The 21,632-nt window shown below is 45.2% G+C and overlaps 1 protein-coding gene across 3 annotated transcripts in view; it reads right to left on the bottom strand.

Moving 5' to 3' along the window:
* Positions 1-21,632, bottom strand: part of NELL1 (neural EGFL like 1) — a 674,819-nt gene that overhangs the window by 462,378 nt on the left and 190,809 nt on the right. For all 3 annotated transcript variants that reach the window (XM_066583599.1, XM_066583597.1, XM_066583598.1), the window contains exons 5-6: positions 17,688-17,784; positions 536-608 (exon numbers count right to left, since the gene is read on the bottom strand). In XM_066583599.1, the coding sequence (XP_066439696.1) occupies positions 536-608; positions 17,688-17,784 (170 nt within the window). The remainder of the gene's footprint in view (positions 1-535; positions 609-17,687; positions 17,785-21,632) is intronic.

Below are 21,632 nucleotides of genomic sequence, written 5' to 3'. Positions count from 1 at the left end.
AAGAAAAAGGAGGGAAAAAATGGAAGAAAAAGAGGGTGAATGGGGGAAAAGGGGGAAAAAATGAAGGAAATGGGAAGAAAAATGAAAAGGGGAAAACAATGAAGAAAAAGGGGAAAAAGAAGAAAGAAGAAGAAAGTGAAGAAATAGAAGAAATAAGAAGGCAGAAGAGGATTAGTCTTCTTCATCCTTCTTCAAGAAGGAAGAGGAGTTGAACAAGAAGAAAGAAAGAAGAAGGTGGTTTGGCCGAGACTAACTGCTCGATGTGCCGAACTGAACTTTTAGCGAAGTTCAAGCAGAAATGGGGTTTGCTTATCAATAGTAAAGACGTTGTATCTTCTGTCTCCACCATCCTGCCAGGATGTTACAATGTGCCATCTTGTACCACCCCCTCATCAAGAGGCCTATGTGTTAGACAGATGGAGCAGAGCTGAAGCCATCATGTGACTGCCGCATTGCCCGGAGCAGCCGAGCTCTAGATCCCGGCTATTGTGACATTCCAGCTTTATGATATCCCCTCAGAATCGTTTCCACTTACTGCGGTTCAGGTTTGGGCACTGCGTTATGTACCCGCTCGGCATAAAGATGAGTTTCACGTCCTGGATCACTCCCTGGAGGAAAGAAGCAGAGAATTTGCGGTCAATGACACAATTCACATGTAATGCAGATCAATCGCTCAACTGCCTTCAGAACAGGCTTCTGGCAGCGGGAGAGCTGGAGTATCAAATAATGCACAAAGGCAGCAAAAAGAGGGCGGCAAACCGGGCAACTGCAGCAAGCCAATGCTCTGCATACCAAGCCCAAACTGGCACACGCTCTAAGCTTTATCCTCGTGTCTTGGTAGACTACCCGGCAGAAATGTACATTAACCCCCTCCGCCCTTTTTGGTTTTTTTTCATTTTTCCCCTCTCCACGTTCAAAAAATCATAACTTATTTTTATAAAAAAGGTAAAAAGACAAAAGTTTAGTACCGCTATAACGCCGTGTATGTCTGTTGGCCATCAATAGCCATCATATCTACAAGAGGACTTGGTTTCTCTTGCTGGGAACAGTCACATTTTATTTTTCCAGTGACGTATCTACATGAGGGCTTGTTTTTAGCAGGACGAGTTGTGGTTTTTGGGCTCATGCCCACGGGCGGGTCGGATTCCGCCTGCCAAAAATATCGCAGCGGAATCAGACCCAGCGCCCCCCAGAGACACTATACTCACCACTCCGGATTCATCACGAGTGTCTCACCCGGCAAGCTGGCGCACAAGCGCAGTGCAGCACATGACGCGCCGGAACTGGGCGGTGATGCAGATTCTCGTGGTACCCCAACTGCGCTCACAGTGAACGTATAGCGGGACGGACGGTTTCCATTGACTGCAATGGAAGCCGTCCGTGCGATTTTCCGCATAGAATAGAACATGCTGTGATTCTCCCCCCGCGAGCGGAAAATCGCAGTTGATTTCCGCTCATGGGCATGGGAGAATCGTTCACCATAGCATGTCTATGGAGGGACATTGCTGCGGAATTTGCAGCGGGTGTCGGACCGCGAATACCATAGCGATAATCCGTCCGTGGGCATTCGGCCTCTAATGACACCATTTAACATACTGGAAAACGTAAAGATTTCTAAGTGGAGCAAAATGAAATAAATGCAACTGAGCCATTTTTAGGGGGGGAGGGGGTTTTATGGCAAAAAAAATATTGCTCGTCACCAGTTTTTGACCCTCATATGCTTTTTTTTAGTGGATGGTGCTTGAGGAGTTGTTTCGTGGGGTGACCTGTAGTTTTTATTGGTACCATCTGGGGGTACATACGGCTTTTTTTTTTATCATTATTTATTCCATTTTTTTCTTGGATACGAAATGGCCCAAAAAATAGTGCAATTCTGGAGTACTTTTTTGTGATGGCGTTCCCCATGCAGTGATACAAATTTGGGACAACTAGAAAAAGAGTTATTTTTTTAACTTTCAATATTTTTCTAGTTTTTCACTTTAAAAAATAAATTTTTTTTTTACTTGTTTTCACTTTTTACTACTCCTCATAGGGGCCTTGAATTTGTGCAGTGTAATGCAGTACTATATTATTGCAGTATATTGTATTGTAGCCAACTTTCTTTTACAGCATGCCACAGGCACATCTTAAAAGGCAGACTGTCAAGGTAGCCCTGGGAGACTTTAGGAGGCCCCCGGGTGCCATTACACTTGGACGGCACACCGCAATCTCATCATAGGGGACTGTTCAGGACTTTATCCCAACTGAGATGCTTAAATGCTGTACTCAGTACTGATAACCACATTTAAAGGGTTAACAGCCGTGATCAGAGTCATCTCTGATTGCAGCTGTTGCGGGTGGGTGTTGGGGGTGAAAGACTGCTGACAACTGCTGTGTACATGGACGGCACATCAGGAGGAGATTAAGAAGGTTTTTAAGTCCTTACACCTAATATACTTTAAGATTCAATTCCCAACCAGTTTTAACATCTCTGCTTGCCTTTAGTGAATGACGACTCTATATTTTACAGCCAGAGGCTGAAAACCTGTAGAGACCCAATAGTTCTCACAGGGGCATCCAGTCCAGACCATCCTCTGTGAGCGTGATACACCCTCAGTGCAAATCTCTCTCCTTTCCTTATAGTTTGTTACAATGTATTGCTGTAAGAAACATGTATCAGTCTCTCAGGATTATCTGGCGCCATTTCTAAAGTAAGCCCTAAGAAACCTGTGTAAGTCTGGGTATGGGGGTTTTCAGCCTCTGGATGTAAACCTGGATGTTCCCATTCAATGACAGCAAGCAAATATGTTGGAAATGGTGAAGAATTGATGTACAAAGTCTATTAGGAAGTTACAGAACTTTTCAGACGAGATTATGAACGAAGTCTCCGATCCGGTAAGGAGACATTTTTGTATCCTTTGTTACTTTGTATCTCATCTTCTATAACAAACCGCTCAGAGGCAATCACAAGACGGCACAACATAAAGCATCACAATTATGAGCGGGGCCAGAAAATAACGAGTCATTTCATGGAAAAGTCAATATTCAGGTTATTAAAACAAGCAGCTGAAAATATTAGAAAGCCAAATTACCAGCGAGAACATGAAGCGAGGTACGGGAAAATGTAAACAGCGGGAGAAGAGAGAACGCCAGCGAGAGGCTCTAACTGAGGTCATGCAGAGGGGAACCCGGAGCCCTTGCTAATATAATCCACATAGCTCTCACCATTCATAGCAGCCCCTGTCCTAGGAGCTCAATGGGGTCAATCCCATAGGAATCTAGTTAAGAGGGTCATCCACCTTCCTCAGGATAAGCCCATCAATATCAGATCGGTGGTGTCTGCCATTGGTGGTGTCTGCCTTTGGCACAGCTGCCAACTAAGGCCAATCTCACACGGAGTCTGTAAAACACTGAGATTTTGATTGCGCTGTTTTACAGAAATTTTTATTGGCATTTTCGAACACCGGTTACTGCAATCCACAGCTTTTTTTAAGTGTGATTGTTATCAGTAAGAGAAACCAAGTAATCTTGTGGATACAATACCTTGATATGGCTAATATAAATACATAATGTTAATGCGAGCTTTTGATCTTCTATTGATCCTTCCTCAGGCTAAAATAGAACTGGTTTGGATGGGGCACATATATAATATACAAATGCAGAGAAGACACCCCTATTCATTGAAATACAAATGTTCACATGCAGAAATTTGAGACTGTCACATTCCTGAGCTCAGTGGACTGATTAAGTATTTATCTGTTTGCTCAGTTTGTCTGTTGTTTTAAATTTTGAGTGCAAAACAGTCTCAAATGTATGCATGTGAACATTTGTATTTCAATCAAGAGGGGTGTCCTCCCTGCATTTGTATATCATATATGTGCCCCATCCAAACCAGTTCCATTCTAGCCTGATAAAGGATCAATAGAAAACCCGAAAGCTCGCATTACCATCATGTATTTTTGTTAGTCACTAAAAGTTATCATATCTACAGGATTACTTGGTTTCTCTTACCGAGAACAATCACACTTTGCTCGATGGCTAACACGGTACCGAACCTTTTTTTAAGCTTTTTTTTTTAATGCACACCATCATTGTGATGGGTGAAGAGGTGCATTAAAAAGTGCAAAAACGCAGTAGAGTTGCTCATCGTGATTGGCTCCGGGTAAAATCAAAGAGAGAGGTGGGCAGATGTGTGTCGTCTGCAGTGACTGTGGCTCAGTGGTTGGCACCGTTGCCTCACAGTGCTGGGATCCTGGGTTCAAATTTCAACAAGGACATCATCAACTTTGAAAAACCCAATGCAGATGTTGTCCTTGGTCAGATTTGGACGTTAAACTCCAGCACTGCAAGGCAGCAATGGTAACCACTGAGCCACCACAAGGAGGAACATAAAGACGGCATACAAAGTCCATACAGATGTTGTCCTTCCTCAGATTTGAACCTAGCTACCATGCTTGTTCTTCCTTCTATTGCAATGTCCTGGAGGCCAGATTCGAAAATGCAATTTTTACTCGTGTAACAGTGTGTCATGTTTGAGGAAAACATCCAGCAAAAGGGGACCCTGCGGACGGAAACTCATGGCTAAAAGGGGTCGGAGGAGGAGGTCAGGAATCGTTCTGACCATTTAATCACCTGGAGGGATATACGCCGCGAGGAGTGATGTTCTAAAGGCCAAAGGAGTCCAATGCGACTAGATCAAGGGGGGGGGGGGGGGTTGCAATAAAAGGGACGGTCACCATAGAAAAAAAAGGTTGCCTAAAATTTTAATGTACTGTGCGTTCGATTTTCACTCTTTTCAGGATCTCCGATTGCTGTTAATGAATGAAACCTTTTAGAGAGACAGAAACCCACCCTGATAACATCCTGCTTATCACTCATCACAATTCCCTCAGAGCCCTGCAGCTGAGCGCAGGCAGGACAGGAAGCAGCCTCTGGATGCATACAATACATCCATCCACTGACAGCCAGCAGAGATCTTGAAATTGGTAAAGAATTGACATGCAAGGTATAAAGTTGCTGTATTGTCATTTCTTTCTATCAGACGCGGCTGTGATGAGTCCGGCGTTCAGCGTGTAATCCTGGAAGGCGCTGACGCCTGCAGCATTGAGCGTTAACCCTTTCATTAGGCGAGCAGGTTGCAGAATTCTCCGCGCCCGTCATTGTATACCGAGAAACTCATTTTCAGAAATGCAAAGCAAACAGATGTGTAAATAAAATATGTACAAGCCATATGACTGGAAGCTTCGTTAATGGAGGCGCTTTTAATGGCGAGGTAGTCGTTCCCTGCAACATGAGGAAATAATTAACACGAGCGCCTCCATTTATTTGTGAATCAAATATTGATAAGGAGAAAAGCCATGAAATAAAACTGCAGAAACGGCTGGAAGGCCGGATTATTTATGCCGCTCTCCAGGCCCGGCTTCATTAAAAGGCGCACTTAATTTACAAGTTTTCCTAGCTGGCGGGATATGTGACTGCCATGTTAAAGGGAAGCTCCACTCCGACTCTGCAGCACCGGGGGGCCGGACCCCGTGTACCTGGCTGATCTGACTACAGGCGACACCTGAGGACTGGTCTAAGACGTCCCAGGTCTTCACCCTTTAACCCCATTTAGAGGGATCTGATCTTCGCCTTTTAACCTCTATTAGAGGGATTTGGTCTTTTTTATAATCATCTTCTAACCCATTTTTCATGCAGCATAAATCATGCGTAAGTTTTTTTCCAGCCAATTGATACAATTACAACTATACCAAAATTACATATATAGTTTTTTAGGTTTTTACACTTTTGCACAATAAAACCCCTTTTCTTGTAATATATGTCTCCTACTTATGAACCGGTTCTGTTCCAGGAAGCTGTTTGTATACCAGAACAAATGCTGGTATGGAGGGCCTGCTCCTGCCCACAGCAGCTCCAATAAGCCGTGCCGCTCATCTGAGCTGTTCACCCTTTAAATGCCGCTGTCAGAATTGACGACAGCATTTAAAGCGTTAACAGCTCCGATGAGCGGCACGGCTTATTGGAGCTGTTGCCAGTGGGTGCAGGCTGTAAGAAACAGCATGCTCCTGACATTCATGGGTCCCATACGGCCTCCTGCGATACGATCACAGGATGCTGTGCGGTTACCTCGGCAGCTGGGGGCCTTCTGAAAGGCCCCAGGGCTGCCTATGCAGAGTGCCTATCAAGCTGTGCCATACTGTCCGATCGCTGTACAATATGATGTAATGCTATAGTGGTAATAATGATCACACGTAGTTTAAAAAAAAAAACAAAAAACACACAACTCTGGATACTTTACCTATTTTAAAAGGGTTTTTGTTGGGAAAAAGGCACTTTTTTTTTTTGCCAGAATCTGAGGTTTCTACGCCCCCCCCCCCCCCCCCCCCCCCCGGCTGTCAGCAGTCAGCCAAGCCACTGTGTTAATAAGAACCATGTGCAGGATTAAAGCCAGTTAGTGACGGCCGTGAAGAGGTGTATAGGCGGTCACTAAGGGGTTAAGTTATCAGGACTATCTTTCTGGGTAATAAACATTCTAGGACACAATGTGGAAGCTGTTCCTCTCCGCTCGCAGCCCATGCCCCACATTAAATTACACTTTTATTGAATGCAATTTACTTTGTCTTTTATCCTTTTTTCTGATCAAGTTATCAGCAAATTCAGGAAAAGGACATTTTTCTGTCTGAAGAATTCAAGAAGAGCAATAAAGTATCGGAAGTACTTAAAGAAAAAGGACAAGAAGGATTCCGACCAGCTTTACCAATAGAATATATTAGTCCAACCCTGAATGGCTGCTTGGTCAACCACCAACATGGCAGCATGGGTCGTCTGCACAAGGACGTACACTGACCGCCCCTTTATTAAACCCCACCGCCCCTTTATTAGACCCCAGCCCTCTCACTATTGGGGCTTCACTGCATGGTAATTCCCTCGGTGACTCCGGAGTGCGGCATAAAATTACGGGACAAGTTTGTGTGAATCCACATCAGATGGGAAAATCCAGCGATCGGAGCGACTTCCAATGAGGCCGGTCATCGGTGCCGGACTAGCCGGGGGCTCACTACCAACCGCAGGTGGTTTTCTCATGTAAAGGTGAGTATACAGAGAATGGTGAGATCGAGGAAAACATCCAGTGAAAGGGGATCCTGTGGATGGAAACAGCTCCTCACTGAAAGGGGTCGGAGGAGGATGTCAGGTGTGCTCCCCCCACTGAAGGCTGATGGGTTACCTCCTTTTTTCCTACATTTTACCCTCCCACTTAATGCTCATTGGTTCCTTAAAACACAAATTCGTGTGAGTGATCTTCGATTCAACAGTCCCTGCTGGTCTTCGAAAGAACATCCGTGGCGGCGGTGGCCTCTGGCTGGTTTTGACCTTTCTTGGAACATTTGCAGCTGCGGCGTTTCGCAGTAATCCGTGTTCACTCGAAGATCGCTCATATGTATCCATGTGCGTTCAGAGGATTTGGCCACCAATGAGCGCGCATCGGGCAGGGGTCAAAACTTCAAACACACGCCCACAGAATAACCTCACGCCCCCTAACTAATCAATTAACAATATTTCGTCCCGCGCAGCTGAACAATAATCGCCCCAAGAGCACAAACACTCGCTACACTTTAGGGACTACTTCAAGGGTGAGTAAAGATCTACTAGAGGATCTGAGCCGGGAAGGGTGTGGCGGCACCATGCCATCCTCCCATTACAGCAGCGGATGATATTTCTAGTATTGCTAATTGTATCATTTGCTTTCTTATTTACTACATTTACTGCGCTCCTTTCTGCCATATTCGTTTTTTCCCTGGACGCCATTACTTATATGACGGTTGTGCCGGTCCCATGGGGGATGTGAAGGATCTCCGCTGAGTTCTGAGATATCAGACATATATTATTACATATTACCCAGTCCATTCCCGTTATTGTGACGACTTCTACTTTCCATGTTGGCAGCGTGTGGCCCATGATGTGTGGTGGGTATATAAGGTGCACTATGGGCAGTCTGCTCTCATATCGCTCGTCGCCATGGGTAAAAGGGGCAATTTATCAGAGTTGCAAATTGACAGGATTATTGGCTTTCGGGCCAAGGGTGGCGGTACTTCTCAAATAGCGCAATTTGTGAACTGTTCGCGTACTGCTGTGGTGACAGTGTATCGGGAGCGGAAAAATGGCACCATTGGGAATAACAGATGTGGAAACTGCAAAGAACCACATGCCACTGAGGAGACAAGTGAAGGTAGCCTACAAAGGTGCGCAAAAACCAACCGATACACGGCAGTGGTGCAGCTCACCATGAAAATGAATCAAGTTGGCTACTAGACTTGTGTCTAAAACAGTTCAGTGAACCCGACTGCATACGGGGCTCAGAAGCAGACGAATGGTCACTGCACCGACGCCAACTAGGGGCATCAGAAGAAAAGGCTTCAATTGGCACAACACAAATTGGACCACTGCTCATTGGCAAAGGGTTGCCTTATGTGATGAGTCACGTTTTCGGCTTCATAGAACAGATGGACGTTGGCACCCCAGGTGAGAAACATCAGAGAACACTCACCCTGCGACCATCTTTGGTGGTAGCAGCATTATGAAAGGTTTTTGTGGCATTCTGTGGGCCGCTCATCCTCGTGGAAGGCACTCTGAAGCAATCTGGTTATGAATCAATCCCTGCAGATCACGTATATTCATACATGCTGTATGTCTTCCCTGGGGCAGGTGGGATCTTCCAACAAGACAATGCGACAAGTCACATGACTAGAAACGTCTGACAGTGGTTGGAAGAGCCCAACCAAGACATCTGAGTACTACCATGGCAACCTAAGTCCCCAGACTTGAATCCAATAGACCCTCTGTGGAACCACCTCCCTCGTCGTGTTCGCTCTATGGATCCTCCCAACCGCACCCTCCAGTACTGCTGTCAGATACCTGGGGACGACCTACCAGCACCTTACTGAAGCACTCCTCCACCGTCTATTGTCCGTGCGGCACACGGCAGATACTCTGGATTTTAGCTTGTGGTCATATTAATGTCACTCGACTCTGCATATTATAATATGTGGTCGGAATAAATTAAAAAACTTTCTGTGTGATACAGATGGGCATGGAGGCTCTAGTACCCAGTTGTACTGCATCTAGCTTGGATACAAGATGTGATACGGGCAGGTATGGAGGCTCTAGTACCCTGTTGTACTGCCTCTAGCTTGGATACAAGATATGATACAGGCAGGTATGGAGGCTCTAGTACCCTGCTGTACCGCCTCTAGCTTGGATACAAGATGTGATACGGGCAGGCATGGAGGCTCCAGTACCCTGTTGGGCTGCCTCTAGCTTGGATACAAGATGTAAAATGGGTGGGCATGGAGGCTCCAATACCCTGTTGGGCGGCCTCTAGCTTGAATACAAGATGTGATACAGATGGGCCTGCAGGCTCTAGGACCCCGTTATACCACCTCTATCTTGGATATACAATGTGATATGGGTCGGTATCAAGGCTCCAGTACCCTGTTGGGCGGCCTCTACCTTGGATACAAGATGTGATACAGATGGGCCTGAAGGCTCTAGGACCCTGTTGTACCACCTCTAGCTGGGATACAAGATGTGATACAGGTTGGTATGGAGTCTTTAGTACCCTGTAGGACATCCTCTAGCTTGGATACAAGATGTGATATGGGCAGGCATGGAGGCTCTAGTACCCTGTTGTACCACCTCTTACTTGGATACAAGATGTCATACAGGAAGTCATGGGGGCTCCAGTACCCTATTGTACCGCCTCTAGCTTGGATACAAGATGCAATATGGTTGGGCATGGAGGCTCTAGTACCCTGTTGTACCACCTCTTACTTGGATACAAGATGTCATACAGGAAGTCATGGGGGCTCCAGTACCCTGTTGTACCACCTCTAGCTTGGATACAAGATGCAATATGGGTGGGCATGGAGACTTACGGTTTCAGTATGGTATCCTGTGGCATATTGCTCCACATTTACTGTAACTGAGCCCGTAGATCCTGAAAACTTGTAGGCTGTCGATTTTGGCATCCCAGATGGTGCCATGCATGTTCTATTGGTGATAAATCTGGTGACCGGACGGCCACGGAAGTGTGACAATGTTGTGGGGACATTCCTGTGAATAGGGGTTGGATATATTTTAGGATGTTGCCGGGCACATACTCCCCAGCCAATGGCAGCCCTTCCTCAAAACTCAATTTGATTGTCTATTCTTCACTCCAGATTTTGGTGTGGAGTGGAGATTAGGGAATAGAGTTGGGACTTGGAGAGGGCTGCTATTGGTTGGTGAACATCATGTGACTTTAGCAGCAAGTTACCACTAATACGCCTCATCTTTCATCTATCCACTGGATTATTATATCCTAGCCCCACATATAGCCCCTTCCTCCTGTAATCTCACTCTACTCACGTGGCTCGATGATCTACTAGAAATGGACAGATCTGGATGCAGATTTGTGGATAATGGGGACGCGGCTGGATACCGGCGGCTGTGCTAATGCAGGTTTTGATTCCGTCTACTCGGAGACATTATGTGGGGGGGGGTTTGCTCAACTGTTTGGCAAGAAGCTGTCTTAGAACAAAGCAGCTGAAAATATTTCACCTCCTACTGAAACCTCCACACTTTCCTCGCAGACTCGGCCTCCTTTTAGTAGAACAAGATAAAATAAATTGAAAATAAGCACAAAAAAAACAAAAAGGAAAAACACAAGAAAAAAAAAGCAACAAAAGCAGTTTGTAGAGAAATAATGGTCACCAGGGCCCCATAAATTGACCCGTCTTTTAGGTGATAAGAAATTTATGTCTGTAATACAAAGGGATTTCTTCCATCCCTGCGACGGAGCCCACATCGCGTCTGACTCCTGATTATTCTATGGAAAGCAAAAGCCTCCCGCCTGCAGCCGAAATACTAAAACAAATTGTCTTAAAATGCACAGAGAGGTCCTGCTGTGGATGTAAATACCGCGCTGGGGGGCGCGGGGATACTTTACGGACTGGTTTACAGCCAGATGGGTATTGGGAATGAGAAAAAGTAACATAAAAAACAGATACATATGAGATAAATAGATACGAGGGAGGCAGAGGTAGAGGTAGAGGAAGAGAGAGGTAGAGGTAGAGGAAGAGAGAGGTAGAGGTAGAGGAAGAGAGAGGTAGAGGTAGAGGAAGAGAGAGGTAGAGGTAGAGGAAGAGAGAGGTAGAGGTAGAGGAAGAGAGAGGTAGAGGTAGAGGAAGAGAGAGGTAGAGGTAGAGGAAGAGAGAGGTAGAGGTAGAGGAAGAGAGAGGTAGAGGTAGAGGAAGAGAGAGGTAGAGGTAGAGGAAGAGAGAGGTAGAGGTAGAGGAAGAGAGAGGTAGAGGTAGAGGAAGAGAGAGGTAGAGGTAGAGGAAGAGAGAGGTAGAGGTAGAGGAAGAGAGAGGTAGAGGTAGAGGAAGAGAGAGGTAGAGGAAGAGAGAGGTAGAGGAAGAGAGAGGTAGAGGAAGAGAGAGGTAGAGGAAGAGAGAGGTAGAGGAAGAGAGAGGTAGAGGAAGAGAGAGGTAGAGGAAGAGAGAGGTAGAGGAAGAGAGAGGTAGAGGAAGAGAGAGGTAGAGGAAGAGAGAGGTAGAGGAAGAGAGAGGTAGAGGAAGAGAGAGGTAGAGGAAGAGAGAGGTAGAGGAAGAGAGAGGTAGAGGTAGAGAGAGGTAGAGGTAGAGAGAGGTAGAGGTAGAGAGAGGTAGAGGTAGAGAGAGGTAGAGGTAGAGAGAGGTAGAGGTAGAGAGAGGTAGAGGAAGAGAGAGGTAGAGGTAGAGAGAGGTAGAGGTAGAGAGAGGTAGAGGTAGAGAGAGGTAGAGGTAGAGAGAGGTAGAGGTAGAGAGAGGTAGAGGTAGAGAGAGGTAGAGGTAGAGGTAGAGGTAGAGGTAGATAGAGATAGATAGATAGATAGATAGATAGATAGATAGATAGATAGATAGAGATAGATAGATATGAGATAGATAGATATGAGATAGATAGATAGATATGAGATAGATAATAGATAGATAGAGATAGATAGATAGATAGATAGATAGATAGATATGAGATAGATAGATATGAGATAGATAGATAGATATCATCACTGTCCCTTACACCAAATAAGTGTACTCTTCTCATAAAATGCTCTTCTGTGTAACTGTACACACTATATGGACACTAACAGAAGATGAATTTCAACCATAAAGATGCCAGGACCCCGGTGCCCTCCGTACAGCCATCATTTATACCTCACTACATGGACACACGCAGTATAAATACACCAGGCGCCGCTTACACTGGAAGTACCAGATGGAGATGTCATTTATTCTTCAAACTCAATGTTTTCCTCCCATTAAATTCCATTTTTCTACATAAGCCGCACAGTATTGGTGAGTATCCAGCTGCTCCCAACCTACTAATGAGTCCAAATATGCGTTTGTGGAGTTCAGTAACCATCCCCGACTGCATGAGGCATAAAACACGAGATTTAAGAGTGTGGGGGAGGGGGAAACAAGACGATTTGTTTGATACTTTGTGACGATTGACATATGTTCACCATCTGTGGACGACGAAAGCAGACGAGATAAAATAACAGATGTGGTCTATAAAATATATCATCAATTTCGTTCTGTCCCGATAACTCATTCACTTTAGCAGACATGACGGGTGGAGGCGAGGAGCGGCGCTGGTGGGGCGACGCATCTAGACGACGGCTTCTGTATGTATTTAAAAATAAGTGGCTCTCGAACGCCACTACTCCGGTTGTATCATCAGAGACGACTGTTTCACATCTTCTCCGCATGATAGGAGTTTACTTCTCCTCTAACTGGTGGCGGTGTAATCGTTTAAGGACGGAAGACATTAAGGGGGAAATTGAGTGAGTCGTCGACCATCTTTATTATGGAAATTCATAACAACTTCACCAGAAATATTACTGTCACATGAGCAATTCTCACAAATGAGTGATGTTTGGATGTGGAGGACTCTCGCCTTGCTGCTCCAGTCGGAGTAGATGGAGAGCCTTACTTAGAAAAATTATTTTGTACAAAGAATAATGAAAAGGACACAGATCTCGCCGCCTCTTTTATCCTCATTAATAGTGATAAGCGAACTTTGGAAATTTTCAGTTCAGCTGCTTCACCGCGTTTTTGGGAAAAAAAATGGTTCGGTCTCAGTGAATTTCACGTTTGGTTACAACTAATTAATACTCCTTAAAACTGGTGTATAACACCATCAAGGAGAAGAAAAAGGAGGAGGAAGAGGAAAAAAAAGGACAATGACGGCGGCGGCTGATGAATAGGCCGGAGAGAGGAAGAATGACTGAGGAAGGCCGGAAGGTGGCCGAATGACTGAGGAAGGCCGGAAGGTGGCCGAATGACTGAGGAAGGCCGGAAGGTGGCCGAATGACTGAGGAAGGCCGGAAGGTGGCCGAATGACTGAGGAAGGCCGGAAGGTGGCCGAATGACTGAGGAAGGCCGGAAGGTGGCCGAATGACTGAGGAAGGCCGGAAGGTGGCCGAATGACTGAGGAAGGCCGGAAGGTGGCCGAATGACTGAGGCGTCAGGAAGGGTGGCAGAATGACTGAGGCGTCAGGAAGGGTGGCCGAATGACTAAGGCGTCAGGAAGGGTGGCCGAATGACTAAGGCGTCAGGAAGGGTGGCCGAATGACTAAGGCGTCAGGAAGGGTGGCCGAATGACTAAGGCGTCAGGAAGGGTGGCCGAATGACTAAGGCGTCAGGAAGGGTGGCAGAATGACTAAGGCGTCAGGAAGGGTGGCAGAATGACTAAGGCGTCAGGAAGGGTGGCAGAATGACTAAGGCGTCAGGAAGGGTGGCAGAATGACTAAGGCGTCAGGAAGGATGGCAGAATGACTAAGGCGGCAGGAAGGTGGCAGAATGACTAAGGCGGCAGGAAGGTGGCAGAATGACTAAGGCGGCAGGAAGGTGGCAGAATGACTAAGGCGGCAGGAAGGTGGCAGAATGACTAAGGTGGCAGGAAGGGGGAAGAGGAAGAATGACAAAAAAGGCAAAAGGAAAAGGGAGAATGACAAAAAGGCAGGAGGAAGGATAAGCAAGAATGACAAAGAAGGCAGGAAAAAGGAAGAGTTAGAATGATAAAGCAGGCCGGAAGAATGACAAAGATGATGTTAGGTATATGGTCGACAAACTGGGATTCCCTTGCCGATCTCCACCACTGCTGAGGTATCCGCGGCAGTTGCGACAAGCAGAGGGTTTCGCCAGAATATAGCAGGAGACTAAGGCTAAGCTTAAAAGTTTAGTAGCTACTATGAAGAGGTTTGCTGATCGCAGGCACTTTCGACGATTTTCACCTGGGGATAAAGTTTGGTTGTCCTCCAAACAGATCAGGTTGAGGATACCATCCTTTAAGTTTGCACCACAGTTTTTGGGCCCGTTTTAAGATCTACAGAGAATTAATTCGGCCTCTTACAAACTTAGACTCCCTCCCTTCATATTCCCAACTCTTTTCATGTATCTCTGCTTAAACCTTTGATACTTAGTAGGTTTTCAAAGAAACCCAAAGCAGTGTTTGCCCAGACTCATTCTGAAGACACATTTGAGGTAAAAATTATTCTTGATGTCAAGAGGGTAAGGAATAAAACCTATTATCTAAAGGATTGGAAGGGTTATGAGCCTGAGGAGAGGTCATGGAAGCCCTCCGAGAAAATCAACGCCCCTAGCTCATTCAGAGATCTCTGCAGAGAACCGGCAGGAGAGGAAGGGGGGGGGGTACTGTAAGGTATAGCAGACAGGTCTGCTACTCTGCCCTGTCTGTTATCTGCGCTTACATTTATTTTATTCCTGCATCTCCAGAGTTAGCAGCTCCTGACTCCTGCACCCAGCTGGAGGCTGTTTGCCAATCACTCCACTATATAGCTTCCTCAGATCTGGTAGCCAGTGCTTCCGGGTTGTTGTTGCCAATGATGGCTCCTGGCTGCTGCACTGCAGTTACCTCTGTGGCAACCTGCCTCCCGTCTGCACCTGCTCACATCCTCAGTTCCAGTACCTGCTTGGTACAACCTGTTCCTGTTGTAGGTCTTTGGCCACGCCCTGGTTCCTGCTCGGGGCCGTCCTTATTAGGATGATTGCTCTACTTCTGCTAGGCAGGGACTTCCTATTCCTCACCAGCCCAGGTCAGGTCAAGCTCAGTCCTTGTTTCTGCCTCGTATCAAACCACGCGCTGAGTAGTGAGCATCTGTCCTCTGGGTCAGCTGTCGGTCCTGCTGGGTGTCCTCCACCTGCCCGGAGGGCCAAGACAGTAGTTGACACTGTGGAAGCGATAGAATGACAAAGGTGGCGGGAAGCGGGAGAATGCCAAATGTTTTTTTCTTTTTCCTCTAATGGGTTCAGCTGGGAAAAACTGTCTAAAGTTCAGGTTGACGCCAAATCAAACATTTAGCAAAAAATAAACTGAAACAGGGTTTTTGGTTTTGGTTCGCTCAACACTAATCTTTAAACCGCTGCAATGAGAAATTGGAGACGTAGACTTGGAGAACAGAAAGAATTCTTGGAGGAAATGCTAAGTAGTTACATTTTATGTTGGTTATGGATAGGAAATAGAGATGAGCGAACGTACTCGGTAAGGGCGATTTCGCAATCAAGCACTGCGATTTTCGAGTACTTCACTACTCGGGTGAAAAGTACTTGGGTGCGCTGTGGGGCGGGGGGTTGCAGAGGGGAGTGGGGGGTAGCAGCAGGGAACAGGGGGGAGCCCTCTCTCTCTCCCTCTTCCCCCCACTCCCCGCTGCAACCCCCCGCTCACCCACAGCGCACCCGAGTACTTTTCACCCGAGTAGTGAAGTACTCGAAAATCGCGGTACTCGATTGCGAAATCGCCCTTACTGAGTACGTTCGCTCATCTCTAATAGGAAACTGTGCATTAGTCAACAACTCTATCGACATACTGTATAGACACTTCAAATCAAACAGAGGAGATAAGTGGAGGCCAAATGTCCCCCTGGCATCTGTAGAAAAACTTTAAAAAGGGCAAAAACTAGAAAACAGGACAGTTGGGATTTCCTCATAAAAATTAGATACTTGCTGGATCCCACCAAAATTGGTTGGGTTGGCGAGCAAAATCTAAGGTATACAACAAGCTTTAGAGGAGCTTAATCTTCCTTTAGAAGCACAATTGGCAGTCGTATACATGAGATATTGGTCGTCTGAAGTAGCCCATTTTGGTCATTTCTGGTAAATGCCACTTAAAGTTATGGAAATGATGGTTCACAATGGCGGACCACAGTCTACCAAAGACCTGATCCATTTGTATGGATGATCCGATTGACTTTCATTATCTTACAAGGTATGGCTAGCTTTTCTCTGAGCATGACAAGACCAAGGCTCTTGAAGAATTGAAGGAGAAGAAATAATAAGAAGGAGAAAATCAAGAAGATAGATGAAGATAAACGCAGAAGTCGTGAAAAGATCATTGAATGACCCAAAGAGCACCTATAAGAATGGACATGCTGGAGTGTCACCAACCCTACGGTTGGCAGGAGTTCATAGTCTTTATCAATCATCATTACTATCATCGACCAGCAGAAAATCTGAATGTTACAAGATGCGCCGTCGCTTTAACTACGGCTCTACATTCCAAAATAAATGGCCTCTTTATTAGAAGCCCCCCATCTAGTAGTGCGCTGGACTTCAAAACTGCAGCTATTTGTTATAGTACTTATCCAGAAGTATTCGAGGACCCAGAGACCCCAAGAAGACCTTCCCCATAGCATGACTCCACATGCACCGGACTGACGGGAAGGGGTCATCGATTCTTGCTGCTGGTGCCAAATTCTGAGCAGCACGATGCAACAGAAATCTGTATTCATCTTAGCAGACTAAGCTTTTCTGCAATTACACAACTTTTGCGCTCTTTTCTGCCCTAGAGTCTCGCCTGTCTTTTTTTTTTTTTTTTTAGACAACAATGGTCCTGGAACTCTATAGGTGCAATGTATATATTGCCAAGTGACAGTTCGGGAAATGTAAAAAAAAACAAAAAAAAAAAACAGACTGCACATGACAGCGTGCACAGTACAATATTGCTGCCAAGCGGCGATAGGCTGGCTCACCACCGGCTACGCAGCGGTCAAACGCATGACACACGCATATGGTCATGTGAGCCGGGCCTTAAGGAACAAAGAGCTGTGCGTTTGGACACGTTAGAGCACCAGTGTTGTATTGGCCTGATTTTAACTGTGGAGCACCTGTTGGTCAGAACACTTCCTGACCTCCCCTTCCGACCCCTTTCAGTGATGAGTTGTTTCCATACGCAGGATACCCTTTCGCTGGATGTTTTCCTTGATTGCGCCATTCTCTGTATACGCTCCGCAATGTTACTCCCCTCCCGCTGTGCACTGCTCCCCCGCTCGCTGGATGTTTTCCCTGATCGCGCCATTCTCTGTTTACTATCCACACCGTTACACAAGAAATTGCCATGTGGTTGGCAGTGAGGCCCCGGCTAGTCCAGCACCGGTGACCGGCCTCATTGGAAGTCGCTCCGATCGCTGGATTTTTCAATCTAATGTGGATTCACACTGAAACTGATCCACGGAAACTTGTCACATGATTTTATGCCGCACTCCGGGGTCACGGGGAGGATTACCATACAGGGAAGAGCCAATAATGGGAGAAACGGGGGCTCTAATAAAGGGGCAGTGAGTGAATGTAAAGGAAGACCTTCTACTAAAACTGAGTAATTTCTAGATATGATCTCACCTTGAAGAAGCCATGTTTCCTATTTCGCTGTCCAAGCCACAGGCTGCTTCCGGGTGACAGGTTGCTCTCCGGAGGGTCGATCACTCGCTCATAAATCCTAAAAGGAAGAGGAAAAACAAATTAAAAAAAAAATTTTGACGAAAAAAGTGCAAACAAACGAAAAACATGAGAGGCGCCTGCAGTGATGTTATACATTATAGTGAAGCCATCTGTGCGGCAGGTAGAACGTGGCGGTGACAACGCACTGATCGCGGCCCCTCCCACACTCTTCATTAATCTGCTAATACCAGGTTGTATTCTTGTGACTAAACAATAAAAACAGAGATTTCTGTTCTATCTTTAGACTTCTATTAATGGCGGGAAACCTGACACATGGAGCTGCACACAATTACAGAGCGCGCTAATTAAATTCCTGCAGCACCAGAGGATTACAAAGGATAGAAGAACCGCATATAATAATCACAACCATCAGGGCAGTATTATAGTAGTTCTATTCTTATACATAGGGGGCAGTATTATAGTAGTCATATTCTTGTACAAAGGGGCAGTATTATAGTAGTTATATTCTTGTACATAGGGGACCAGTATTATAGTAGTTATATTCTTGTACATAGGGGGCAGTATTATAGTAGTTATATTCTTGTACATAGGGAGCAGTATTATAGTAGTTATATTCTTGTACATGGGGGCAGTATTATAGTAGTTATATTCTTGTACATAGGAGGCAGTATTATACTAGTTATATTCTTGTACATAGAGGGCAGTATTATAGTAGTTATATTCTTGTACATAGGGGGCAGTATTATAGTAGTTATATTCTTGTACATAGGAGCAGTATTATAGTAGTTATATTCTTGTACATAGAGGGCAGTGTTATAGTAGTTATATTCTTGTACATAGAGGGCAGTGTTATAGTAGTTATATTCTTGTACATAGGAGCAGTATTATAGTAGTTATATTCTTGTACAAAGGGGCAGTATTATAGTAGTTATATTCTTGTACATAGGGGGCAGTATTATAGTAGTTATATTCTTGTACATAGGGGGCAGTATTATAGTAGTTATATTCTTGTACATAGGGGCAGTATTATAGTAGTTATATTCTTGTACATAGGGGGCAGCATTATAGTAGTTATATTCTTGTACATAGGGGGGCAGTATTATAATAGTTATATTCTTGTACATAGGGGCAGTATTATAGTAGTTATATTCTTGTACATAGGGGGCAGTATTATAGTAGTCATATTCTTGTACATAGGGAGCAGTATTATAGTAGTTATATTCTTGTACATAGGGGCAGTATTATAGTAGTTATATTGTTGTACATAGGGGCAGTATTATAGTAGTTATATTGTTGTACATAGGGGGGCAGCATTATAGTAGTTATATTCTTGTACATAGGGGGCAGCATTATAGTAGTTATATTCTTGTACATAGGGGGCAGTATTATAGTAGTTATATTCTTGTACATAGGGTCAGTATTATAGTAGTTATATTCTTGTACATAGGGGGCAGTATTATAGTAGTTATATTCTTGTACATAGGGGCAGTATTATAGTAGTTATATTCTTGTACATAGGGGGCAGCATTATAGTAGTTATATTCTTGTACATAGGAGGCAGCATTATAGTAGTTATATTCTTGTACATAGGGGCAGTATTATAGTAGTTATATTCTTGTACAAAGGGGCAGTATTATAGTAGTTATATTCCTGTACATAGGGGGGCAGTATTATAGTAGTTATATTCCTGTACATAGGAGCAGTATTCTAGTAGTTATATTCTTCAACATAGGTGGCAGTATTATAGTGGTTATATTCCTGTACATAGGTGGCAGTATAATAGTATAGTCACCGGGACAGTAATTCTTCAAATATAAGGAAGATTCACCGACGAAGAATCTGTTAAAATATACTAACTTTATTAATAACTGTTTTTTAAAAAAGAAAACTAGACAGAACAAAACATATATAATGGATCCTGAGGGCCTTCGGGAATATATCCTCTTGATGAGAGAGAGATATTTGATTCCTTGGCATCTCAGGCTGTGTAAACCATCCCTTAGATTATCCCTGCTATACAATGGGCAACGGACAATTCAAACCACTTAGGAGATGTTTATGGAATATGTGGGGTGATTGCCACCATTGATTCAGCCAAGGTTACAGAGATAGGCAAGGCAATGCCTTTTTTTTCCCTCACAATTCTTTAATAGATCGTCAGATATTTAGCAGTGTTTTGTACTTAGGTTTTGCCCTCAGCGATGCAGTCAGAACCCCCTGCCCCCTTAAGCATAAAATGAGGTCACGTATGTTGCATTTTTAATTTTGTTCATAAAGTGACTCATCAGGACAGAGGCGTACAGTAAAGGAGATATTGAGGAGAGTGTGATATATTTTCTATGATACTCAGTATGTAAGGGGTTAAATAGTCCCTTTGGCAAATTCAAATACACTGAGCAGTGGCAATGTGGATAAGTATTGCCGGTTTCCACAGTTTGGAATGCAGTTCAGACTTGTTTTAACCCCCAAAATGAGCTTTGCTCTTAAAGGGGTTGTCCCGAGGCAGCAAGTGGGTCTGTACACTTCTGCATGGCCATAATAATGCACTTTGTAATGTACATTGTGCATTAATTATGAGCCATGCAGAAGTTATAAAAAGTTTTATACTTACCTGTTCCGTTGCTGGCGTCCTCGTCTCCATGGTGCCGACTAATTTTCGCCCTCCGATGGCCAAATTAGCCGCGCTTGCGCAGTCCGGGTCTTCTGCAGTCTTCTATGGGGCTCCGTGTAGCTCCGTGTAGCTCCGCCCCGTCACGTGCCGATTCCAGCCAATCAGGAGGCTGGAATCGGCAATGGACCGCACAGAAGAGCTGCGGTCCACGGAGGAAGAGGCCATCTTCAGCGGTGAGTAGAGAAGTCACCGGAGCGCGGGGATTCAGGTAAGCGCTCCGGTGAGCTTTCTTTACCTCCCTGCATCGGGGTTGTCTCGCGCCGAACGGGGGGGGAGTTGAAAAAAAAAAAAAACCCGTTTCGGCGCGGGACAACCCCTTTAAGAGGAGAGAAAAGGGTTAATTTTAAATAGGTGGGCTCCTGGGTAACATATATCCCCAGCCCCAATGCCCGGTTATGATAAGCAGCTGGCAAATATCCATAATTATGCCTTTTTCTATTTCATGTAATTCAGCTCACAAAGGGTTAACCCCGTTAAATAGGATAATTTCTGTGCGCTGCTGATTACTCTCCCTTATTCAAATATATCACCCATTAGAGAAAATCCCTATCTCCTCTCACAGCATAAGACACTGTGATGTAAAGGTAACTACCTCGGCATCGATGTAGCCGCCCGACAGGTGGTATCGGGCAGCCGATGAAACTACACTGCACTAGCCATCTTAGTTGGAGAATATAGACTCATTACTCTGTGTCATCGACGCGTTTCTGCAGTCTTTTAATAGAAGACTGCTTCATCAGGATGTATTTTCAGAGAGAGAAGCAGGGAGCAGCCGTGATGACTGGCAGCATCCCTGAAGTGACTGCCGCGCGTCCAGCAAGCGAAGCGCTTATATGTGTCAAGCTGCATCTTCCCTCATTTCCCCTCAGCCAATCCCAAATCCAGGTTGGGATTCTGTCATACTCCCTCTGCTCTCGCGATATGCATTGTTAATCTGCAGAGACAGGATGGTTCAGCACTGGACAGCTCCTGCTTTCGTAATTCCGAGCTATGCTGTTTCAGTGCTGAGTTCAGCACTGGACAGCTCCCAGCACTTAGCGGAGATCCGACCTATGCTATATAGACAGGAGTTTGGAGGCAGGGAAAGACAGTTTATTCTTGTGAGAAATTAGTCCCAGCATGGTTTGGCTGTGGCCATGTTCTGAGGGGGCTCCATATTCCTATTGAGGGATCATATTCTGGTTAGTAGTGTTAGAAACGAAGGTAATGTGTAT

Source organism: Eleutherodactylus coqui, chromosome 11 (genome assembly GCF_035609145.1).
Source record: "Eleutherodactylus coqui strain aEleCoq1 chromosome 11, aEleCoq1.hap1, whole genome shotgun sequence".
Lineage (NCBI taxonomy): Eukaryota > Metazoa > Chordata > Amphibia > Anura > Eleutherodactylidae > Eleutherodactylus > Eleutherodactylus coqui.
The sequence above is the reverse complement of the archived record's forward strand: the minus strand, read 5'-3'. Positions and strand labels throughout refer to the sequence as shown.